General features: G+C 31.4%; 1 protein-coding gene across 1 annotated transcript; it reads right to left on the bottom strand.

The window, feature by feature from the left end:
* Nucleotides 1-4,166: 4,166 nt before the first annotated feature.
* On the bottom strand, nucleotides 4,167-7,542 carry LOC134686641 (E3 ubiquitin-protein ligase XIAP-like). Its single transcript, XM_063546316.1, has 4 exons — nucleotides 7,442-7,542; nucleotides 6,047-6,181; nucleotides 5,288-5,407; nucleotides 4,167-4,505 (listed from the first exon to the last, which is right to left on the bottom strand). Exons 1-4 carry the CDS (start codon nucleotides 7,473-7,475, stop codon nucleotides 4,309-4,311), a joined length of 486 nt encoding a protein of 161 aa, XP_063402386.1. The 5' UTR covers nucleotides 7,476-7,542; the 3' UTR covers nucleotides 4,167-4,308.
* Nucleotides 7,543-11,391: the final 3,849 nt, after the last annotated feature.

The following is an 11,391-nucleotide window of genomic DNA, read 5'->3' as shown; positions in this document are numbered from 1 at the left end:
TTTGTATTGTTTATGCGATGTATGGATATATGTTACCTGAGTTAACTTGAGGTAAATGGGTTGTATTTGTTGGTTTTATTGGGGTTACCTCAGGTAACCCTGTAATGAATGAATTCTTCGTAGATACTTTGCTATTGTTTACATTAATTGTAATAAACCAACTTCTTTATTTCAAATGTAAGACTTCATTAAAGTTGTATTGTTTATGTGATGTACATGTAAAGGTGACCTCAGTTAACTTCAGTTAAGTGGGTTATATTTGTAATTATTTCTGGGGTTACCTCAGGTACCCATGTTATGAAGAATGCTTTTTAGAAATTTTGCTAGTGTTAACATTTATGTTGAAATCGAACAATTTCTTTGTTTTAAATGTAGGACTTCATAGATGTGTATTGTTTATGTGATATATTGGAAAGGCGACTTAAGTTAACTTTATATGAATGGATAATACGTGTTGCTATTTTATGGGTTACCTGGGGTAAGCCTGTCTTGACAGAATACTTAGTAGATACTTTGCTAGTAAATGCATGTATTGTGTAAAAAACTAACTTCTTTATTTTTAATGTAGGAATTCATTGAAGTTATATTGTTTATGTGATGTATATGTAAAGGTGATCTAGAATAACTTGAGTTAAATAGGTTGTATTCGTTGTTATTGTATTGGTTACCTCAGGTACCTCTGCTATGAAAGAATTCTTATAAGTTACTTTGCTAGTGTATACATTTATATTTTAATTACACAATTTTTTAATTTGAAATGTAGGACTTCATGGATTTGTATTGTTTATGTATTGATGTATATATATTTAAAGGAGACCTGAGTTAACTTGGGTTAAATGGGTTATCCTTGTTGTTATTGTTATGGTTACCTGAGGTAACCCTGTAATGAATGAATCCTTCGTAGACACTTTTCTAGTGTTTACATTACTTGTAATAAACTAACTTATTCATTTTAAATGTAGAACTTCATGAAAGTTGTATTGTTTATGTGATGTACATGTTAAGGTGATCTCAGTTAACTTCAGTTAAGTGGGTTAAATTTGTAATTACTAGAACACACCCGTGATATCACGGGTCTGTGACTGAATTAAAGTATATAACTATGCGCAAGCCTTATTTTAGTATTAGTATTGTCATCTGATAAAGTCATGCCGATTATAAGATACACAGTTTTTCTCTGCTTTCAAATCTTTCTGTTTGAACCCGTCGAACTGGAACTTATCAATTATTGGTAATATTACTTATTTGGAAAACAAAAGGTCCTGGAATGAAGTATTTTTTAATAAACAGCATTGTCCTATATTAGTTATGAATAAAGTTGAATTCTTTGATTCGCTGTTTTACGTCATGCCCACTAACAAACTGAAAACTGTACACATACGCCTTATTTTTAGTCCAGATTTTTAGTATTCGTATTGTTATCTTAGAAAGTCTTACTGATTAAATAGTTATCAAAGGTACCAGGATTATAAATTTTAGTACGCCAGACGCGCGTTTCGTCTATTTAAGGCTCATCAGTGACGCTCATATCAAAATATTTATAAAGCCAAACAGGTAAAAGTTGAAGAGCATTGAAGAGATTAAAGAAGAGCATTGAAGAGATTAAAATACTACAATAGGTAACAATTTGACAATTTAGTAGTGTTAACCCTGTGATTGTGACCCGTGTATATAGCATATTAATCCTGAATACACCGTTTGGTGGTGCGCCCGTCAGATGCGGAACGTACAGATAAGGTAATAGATAACAGGTGAATATACTATTGGTATCGGTATCGGACTCGACCCGGAACTTCTTAATTATTGGCAATATTAATTACGTGGAAAACAAAAGGGCCTGGAGTGGTGTAATTTTTAATCTACACCTTTATACTATATTATTTATATATAAAGTTGAATTCTGTGATTTGTCGTTTTTACGTGTGGACGGCTGACAAATTGGACCTCGTAATTTTAGTATTATAAATGTCTGGGCTTACCTCAGGTACCAATGTTATGAAGAATGCTTTTTAGATAGTTTTCTAGTGTAAACATTTATGTTGTAATCAAACAATATCTTTATTTCAAATGTAGAACTTCATAGATGTGCATTGTTTATGTGATATATCGGAAAGGCGACTTAAGTTAACTTGATATGAATGGATAATACTTGTTGCTATTTTATGGGTTACCTGAGGTAACCCTGTCATTACAGAATACTTAGTAGATACTTTGCTAGTATATGCATTTATGGTGTAATAAACCAACTTCTTTATTTTAAATGTAGGAATTCATTGTAGTTATATTGTTTATGTGATGTATATTAAAAGGTGATCTGAATTAACTTGAGTTAAATAGGTTGTCTGCTGTTGTGTTTTTTATTTTGGTCGGGTTGTTGTCTCTTTGACACATTCCCCATTTCCATTCTCAATTTTATATTGTATTTGCTGTTATTGTTTTGGTTACCTCAGGTAACACTGCTATGAAAGAATTCTTTGTAGATACTTTGCTAGTGTATACATTCATATTGGAATTCAACATTTTTTTAATTTGAAATGTAGGACTTCATTGATTTGTATTGTTTATGTGATGTATATATATTTAAAGGTAACCTGAGTGAATTTGAGTTAGATGGGTTATCTTTGTTGTTATTGTTATGGTTATCTGAGGTAATCCTGTCATGTAAGAATACGTCGTTGATAGTTTTCCATTTACATTTAAGTTGTAATAAACCATCTACTTTTTAATTTTGGTCTTCATAGATGCGTATTGTTTATATAGTTATCAAAAGTACCAGGATTATAATTTTATACGCCAGACATGATATTCAGGAAAGAAGACTTTATTTAACTTAATTTGAATAGATTATATTTGTTGTTATTTTTGGAATAACATGAGGTATCTCTGTTATGAAAGAATACTCCGTAGATAATTTGCTGGTATATGCATTTATGCTGTAATGACACAATTTCTTAATCTAAAATGTAGGTCTTCATAGATTTGTCATGTGTATGCCAGGTATATATAAACGTTACCTGAGTTAACTTGAGTTAAATGGGTTGTATTTATTGTAATTATTGGGGTTACCTCAGGTAACCCTGTCATGCATGAATACTTCGTAGATACTTTGGTAGTGTTTACATTTATTGTTATAAACAAACTTCTTTATTTTAAATGTAGGACTTCATGAAAGTTTTATTGTTTATGTGATGTACATGTAAAGGTGATCTCAGTTTACTTCAGTTAAGTTAAGTGGGTTATATTTGTAATTATGTCTGGGGTTACCTCAGGTACCCATGTTATAAAGAATGCTTTTTATATGGTTTGCTAGTGAAAACATTTATGTTGTTATCAAACAATTTATTTATTTTACATGTAGGACTTCATAGATGTGTATTGTTTATGTGATATATCGGAAAAGCTACTTAAGTTAACTTGATATGAATGGATAATACTTGTTGCTATTTTATGGGTTACTTGAGGTAACCCTGTCATAACAAAATACTTAGTAGATACTTTGCTAGTATATGCATTTGTGCTGTAAAAAAACACTTTCTTCTTTTGTTATGTAGGAATTCATTGAAGTTATATTGTTTATGTGATGTATATGTAAAGATGATCTGATTAAACTTGAGGTAAATAGGTTGTATTTGCTGTTATGGTTTCGGTTACCCTGTTATGAAAGAATTCTTAGTTCTTTGCTAGTGGATACATTTATATTTTAATTACACAATTTCTTAATTTAAAATGTAGGATTGCAAAGATTTGTATTGTTTATGCGATGTATATATAAAGTTACCTCAGTTGACTTGTGTTTATGAATTGTTGTATTTGTTGTTATTATTGGGGTTACCTCAGGTAACCCTGTCATGAATGAATACTTCAGACCATTAATTGAACTTTTATAAGAAAAAAAAGTTTATAATTTTACCAACCATCCCCAACCTACACGTACATACGAAATGAATGATCGGTGAATACAAATAATAAAATCATTTGGGAAGTTTGTTGACATCTTTGGTATTTGGTCACATTAAAATTTGGTATTAAGATCTATCAAAATAAGAACTATATTTTCGTGCGTATTTAATCAATGACGCATTACCACGATTACCTCAGGGCACCGATTACCTCAGGGCACCGATTACCTCAGGGCATACAGCAGCGGACCTAACTGCCACCTGCGGACCATGTACACAAGAGTGTTGGTAAACTCATGTGAATATACACTTGTTTTGAAGTCGAATCGACTAAGAACAAAAACACAAATACAACCCGAAGAAGAAATCCATACTTTCATGAAAAATCCGCAAAACACACTTAACATGCTTATATTACATCTACTTTCATGACGTTTTTAATAAATTCTCGACAGATAGCGCACTTCCGAATGGCTGGTGAACAGTCTGAACATGCACAAATATGGCCACACGGCAAAAACACAACGTTCACCTTATTTTCCAGACATATTTTGCATAGTTTACTTTCCTCAATCTGTCTATTTTCTTCAATGATAATATCGGTATCTGGAAGAATATATAAAACATTAATTCGACTTCTTATAGATCATTAAAACAGGTTTAAAGGAATGCGTAGGAGTGGTAAAATAAAGAAGTGATACCGGAATGTATGATTCGTTTTAGTGTGTTTTTTATTTATTTTGCCAATTAATAAGGTCTTGAATTTTCCTTAGAGTTCGGTAATTTTCTTATACCACACTTGCTATTTCAAAATCAAATTCTTAACAAGATGGTATATTTTGATATTTTCACAGCATTGGTGTATTAGTTGTTATAATTTCGACGCATTTGAAGAAAAATTAAAACAAAGGCAAGGTATTGTAATAAAGTCCGGTATTTTACCATGAGGGGAGGGTTGGCGCCTCAAACATGTTAAATGTCGCCATTTGTTGTATGTCAGCAGCCTGATATTCAGTGGTTGTCGTTTGTTGTGGTACATATATTTTATTTTTCATTGTGTTTTATTTGTACAAAAATTTAGTCGTCAATTTTTAGTTTGAATTGTTTTACATCATTTCGGACATTTTATATGTAAATGACTTTATATGCGGTATGGATTTTACTCATTGTTTATAGTGACCTATTGGTATTAGGGTGGTCTCATTTGCAATTGTACCACATCGTTATATTTTTTTAATTATATACACCAGGGTAAATATGTGGTACTCCAAAACTGTCGTATCGTTTATAAAAAAAGTCTCATCAGTGACGGCTGACCCAAAAACATTTGTAAGGTCAAATAAAGTACAGGATTGAAGAGCGCTGAAAAAAAATGTTCTGTTACGAACCTCTGTCTGGTACTGATGACTGGTGTGCATCTGGACCATCAGTTTCTACGTGAATATATGATGCAGAATTACTTCGTCTTATTATGATCAACAAGTCTTCTGCGGTAAAATTCCTGTTTCCTAATTTATTGTAACAACAAAAGGCTTCTAATGATCAATCATGAAATTTAAAATTCGTGTTTTCTTTTGGAAGTTTTACATAAGAATTTTTAATTGCCACATAAGTCTTTTTTTGGTGTTTCAAACATTTTCCTGCCGATGCAAATTTGTCTTATCAAATAGGCGTGGTAGTGTTATGTTATGTTATGTTTTCTTTTCTTTTCATTTTATTTCCGATACATTTTATCCTACAGGTTTTCAGGTTTTTATTTTATTGATTTGAGCACTACTGGTTACAAAATAAAGCTTTCGAAGTGCGCATAAATGGATCACGAAAGCGTCATCAAAATAACCGTGCGCAGGCTTTCTTTTTTTTTTGAAAAATCGAACTTTTTCGTCATTCCATTCTTATATAGAACTATTTGGTGTTTGAAGAATTTCATTTTTTTTTTAACTTGCCGATGTTTTTTTTCTATGGCATGTACAATTACCAAATATACTTTTTTATGCTACGTAACAACTATTAAATTTAAGAGGAATATTAACCTTTTCTTTGTTTTTTAATGCTTATTTCAACAATGTCACAGAGATTATGTGCAGTCAAAGTTGTTTATGTTTAATCCGGAAATATATAAAATATGATCTGATCTGTATATATACCTTCTCGTGTGACATATAATTTCACAGCATCCATTATTTCTTGTAAGGGATAGTTAAAAGTCTGCAACGTTGCTACAGCCGTAGTATGACATAAATCTTGAGAAAACAGATTTCTGATATGTTCTTGTGATTTACCTAAAAAATAATTTTTCACACATAACAATATAAATCAAACTATCACTATAAAATCATTTTATTCTTTCTAAATTACAATATTAAATCTTCGGAAAGTAAAGTTTTGTCATTATCCTTTGAATTACTTTCGATGGTGGCCATGAAAATCTAAGTTATTTCTAAAGCTTAAAAACTATGTGTCCTATGTTTCTTAGAGTCGTCAACTTATTCCTTATTCGTTACTTATTGTCAGTTTTATATGTGCACTACGACGTGCTATAAGCACAGACGTTTTATGTTTCTACGTAATGTTTATTTGCTGTATTATTTCTTTTCACCTTGTACAGCTAAGATATCAAGTGAACTGTGGAATATTGTATATTTGTAACATAAGGCCAAGGAAAATGCTATTTGATATGAAACCTTATAAGCAAGAATTCATGATGCGTCATTGTTATTGTAATATACTCAGGTTCAAGCTCAACTTGTAAAACTAAGCAGACAGTGTATTGAAGGTGTTTATTCTTCTATTAAGTAAGAAAAAAAATACTTTCATGCTATGCTCTATATAAAAAAAAAAGATGTGGTATGATTAACCACGAGACAACTTTTCACAAGAGATCAAATGATACAGAAATTATCTACTATAGGTCACCATACGGCTCATTTCAAGAAGGTAGGCATTGTATTTGTCAATGTAAACCGAGCGCTAGCGAGCAAAACAAGAATATATTTATATTGAATATCCGTTTTGCATATTTTGTCTCACTTTTTAACATATTACAAATCTTTTTAACACATGTATCAGTAGCTGTATGATATTAAATAAATTGTCGAGTGTAACAAATGAAATTGTTATATTGAAAAGTACGTCATGCAACATGTGAAAGTATACACGAAAAATATTTCATGCACTTTCGGGATAAGAACTATATTAACAAAATGTCAACTGCATGATGAGGAATTTGGATTGAAATAGAAAAAGAGGATACTCTTGAAAGGATAAGAGATTTTGCATTGCAACGACAACACAAAAGAAGTATGGATGGTTTCTTAAAATTTGAGTAGCGAGTTTGACTTTCCCTCTACGAGACATCACATTGTGACTCATCGTGGCTGTGTACTTTGACGCCAGACACCTCTTCCAGATTAATTTTAATGGTGGACAGGAATGAGCGTCCGGGTGATCATACTTATCTAAATACGACCCACTTATAAATCAGTACTAATGCACAAGACATTAAATATGAATTTTCTTATTATTATCCATTAGATTCTTACCTGAATCGCCTTCCCATTTATGTTTATACTCCATTACTTTTCATTTCGAGTGATATTAATAGTACGCAATATTTAAATATAACTTTTGGGTTTAAGGGTATAAAAATAACAGATCATTGAAAGGTACATAAATTATATAAATAACAAAAACTATCATATCTGAAACTTTGGCGAGATAAGTATGTACATTAGAGTATTCGAATTATTCTGGGTATTTCCGCTCATTCAAGTTTACACATACTTTGGATGCCATTTATAATTATTCTAAATATGTCTCGAAGAATTTATATTACAAGACTTTATAATAAGACAGATGCATTTTGCAATACCTTATTTATAAATGAAAATTTTGAACTGATATTGCTAGGGACACAATCGTATCTATTTCAAAACACTTGTAGGTACATAAGGTGAATTAATAGATTAGCCTTCACATATTCTAGCATAAGGTGTTATTTACAGAAAGACGAATTTAATAGATAAACTTACAGGTGAGTTTCTTTTTGACATACTTGTTTTTTTGTTTTATCTTTAAATGTGTGCACGCGCACACTTATACACCATTATTTATTGATTTATGTAAATGAACACACACCCAACTTGTCCATTTATTCATTTGTATCATTGGAAAAAATTTACAAAACGCTCAGATATAATCAAATATCATATGTTGTAACACCTTCACACGGAATTCGATATTATCAAAAGTCTGTAATGAAATTCGGATATAAATTATAAAAAAGAGGAGATTATCAATGAGACAACTTTAGATCTTTAACAGATACAGACATTAACAACTACAGGTCATCGTACGTCTTTAAAGAAAAAGCATATTCAACTATAAAAGGCCCTGAAAATATGAAGTATATTTTATAGAATATCATGACGGCGGCTAAGTCGAGCCAAAATTAGGGAGATTATCGTGAGCTAATCTAAATTATATGATATCTTCAAGGTGAAAAATAAATAAAAAGACAAACAACCGGACTTGACTACTTGTAAGTAAATATACGGGACAGTAAAATATTACGAATATATAAGCAGTAGCTCTCTACTTGCTGGTATTTCGGCGTCTATTTAAATCCTTGGACACATTCCATGTACTCATTGTTGTGTTAACATTCTGTATTAAATTAGACTTTCAAATTCCACTGTCTAAAAATGGCTCATATCATTATGTCACATGCTTACAGATGCCTGCTAGTCAAAATTTCCATAATTTCATGTCACGGATGGGAATCAAAATAAGTCGATGTCATAAGTATTAAAGGTACACATTCAAAGTAAAATCAGAAATAAAATTGGTAATATACCAATCCAGTCAATGTATATAGGTTGTGATTCAGAAGAGGAATGCAACTATAAATACGACATAGGGTTGTATGGCACTATTCTATGCTTGTACATGTTCTATAATTTGCATTATGTGAGTTTGTGATTTATTATATATTTATTATTGAAAATTTCTTGAATAAAAGTTAAATTTAAATAGTAGATCAAGGTCGAATTAGTTTTGGACAAATTAAATTAAATTATTGGTATCTTTCCAATACGAAAGACTGAAGTCAACGAGGACAATTTTTGACGTTACAATAGAGTATAATGGAATGAGAAAAGAATCAAGATTAGAAAATGAATACATGTCTGTAAGTATTCTGATTGCACAGGAATTTTTTAACATTCTAAAATAGCACGTTTCTTTGTTTTATGAAGCCAAAAGAGTACACGAAAATGAATAATTAATTATTAACTTTTCTTTAACAGAAAATGATTGGAAGAACAAATTATCACCTGTCTAAAAGGTTTGTTGTTTGGTGTCTTGTCATGAATAGTCCGTATGTTATTTCCGCGCCAACTGGAAATGCTGAAGTTGATGAACATAAATTTGCTGAAGAGGTTCATAACTTTAACCTGCTTAATCCAAGTAAAACTAACAAAGAGTCCGATAAGATAGATCTTCAATTCTTCCCTCAGAACAAATCTGCTGCGATAGAATTCTTTAAATTCGACACCACAAGTGCAATAACATGTTTATTAACTGCCGTGCTTGATATAAGAATTGGTATCACAGTGAATACAAGGAGAACGATCCCTACCATATTTATTGTAGAATTACGAGTTGGGGAAAATCAACCGGTATACACACCTGCTTTACTCCAACCAGGTGTTGTACAGCAAGTACAGTTAAACAGGAAATTTAAAGTTACAACTGGGGACAAAATAACAGTTAAAGCTAAAGGTACACCGTATATTGACAGGAGACAATTTTTTAATTACATGGAGATATCGTGGATCAAGTTCAAGTAAAAGCATGAAATTCGTTCTAAAATGAAACTATAAGACGTCGGCAACGGTTAGCACCGTTACCAGATCGTACACCAATTACGTACACAAAAGTAAGCCATTGCAGGGATACTCGACATGGATTACTCGATACTGGTTAAAAAAGCTCTTAAACCGATACTCATGTAAATACAGCCATCAAACCATTTCATCACGATCTGTTTTATAGACGTGTATAATGACTGTAGAATGTGATAAAGATTATCATACACTGGACATGATAAAAGGATTGTGTGTATATTCACAAATATAGATAAAACATCTAATCTGAAGAAATATAGTAGACACATTTGAAGTGATATAATAATCAAACATATAGACTGACATAATAATGATTGTTTAGAGACTAGTTTTATAAATAAAGTTGTTGTTTAGATCATATTGTTGACCTTTTCAGTTTCTGCAATTTTAAATCCGATATTTTAGGTACTGGAAAAACAAACAAAAGTCTAGATGCATTAACAGTAACCAGCAAGCCAAAATGTGAAATAATTCACACAAGAACGCCAGATAACAGCATGCTCTAAAATAAAACAATTTAATACTCAAAAACAAATGAAGCAGACAGCAACTTTCAAAAATCAAAACAAAGAAAGATGGAAATACTTCAGTCAATATCTCGAAAATTTCATGGTTCAATTTTAGAAGGAACATTTTTTTTCAAAATGCACATTTGATATTACATAGCCTGAGAACAACATGTTTAAAGATATATGAAGTAAACCTGCGTCTGTTCACATCTTTGTCCGTGTTTCAAATGTTTATCGAAGTATGTACGGTACAGGGCTAACTGTGTGAACATTTCTAGAAAAATTGGAAAACGGTATATATGTGTGCATTATGTGCAAAAACAGGAATATGACAGTTGAAATTGAGAATGAAATGTGTCAAAGAGACAACAACCCAACCATAGAACAGACAACAGCTGAAGGCACAAATGGGGCTTCAATGAAGCGAGAAATTCTCGCACCCGAAGGAGTCCTGCAGCTTGTCCCTAAACAAATATGTATACTGGCTGAGCTTTTAATTTTGCCATTTGATTAGAGACTTTCCATTTAGAATCTGTATTATTGCGTTTTTACTTTTTTCTAAGGATTACATGCGTTATCAAATATAAGGCTTTCGTTCCTTTGAATTCAGTACCAACAATTTAAGTAAACGTAACGAATGATGACAATGTTGAGGAGACATACCCGGCACTTATTTATATTATCTATTGAATACCTCCTCTTAAAGTTACCCCTCATAGCATCTGCAATGATTGTGACATCGTTATATATTAGTAAATAACACTTGAGATCTATGTCAGGTACTAAATATCTTATTTGCTTTTCAAGAGAGTAAAAGAAGATTGAAATGTTTATCAGAAGATTTACAAACAACGAAAAATTGGACCAAAGCTTTCTTGGTGGTGTTGGGTTTCTGTCCCCTTGACGTTTACCGTTACCTCATTGTATCAATATCTAGAACTAAATTAGTTCGAACTTTATTTAATTCTTCAACCTTTCATCATCAACTCATAATATACATATAAATATATATCGTCGTCACATAATGTTAACTTTTGCCTTCAAACTGTTTCTCTATTGAAAACTCTCGTATTTAAT

This window comes from Mytilus trossulus, chromosome 10, assembly GCF_036588685.1.
Source record: "Mytilus trossulus isolate FHL-02 chromosome 10, PNRI_Mtr1.1.1.hap1, whole genome shotgun sequence".
Classification (NCBI taxonomy): domain Eukaryota; kingdom Metazoa; phylum Mollusca; class Bivalvia; order Mytilida; family Mytilidae; genus Mytilus; species Mytilus trossulus.
The sequence above is the reverse complement of the archived record's forward strand: the minus strand, read 5'-3'. Positions and strand labels throughout refer to the sequence as shown.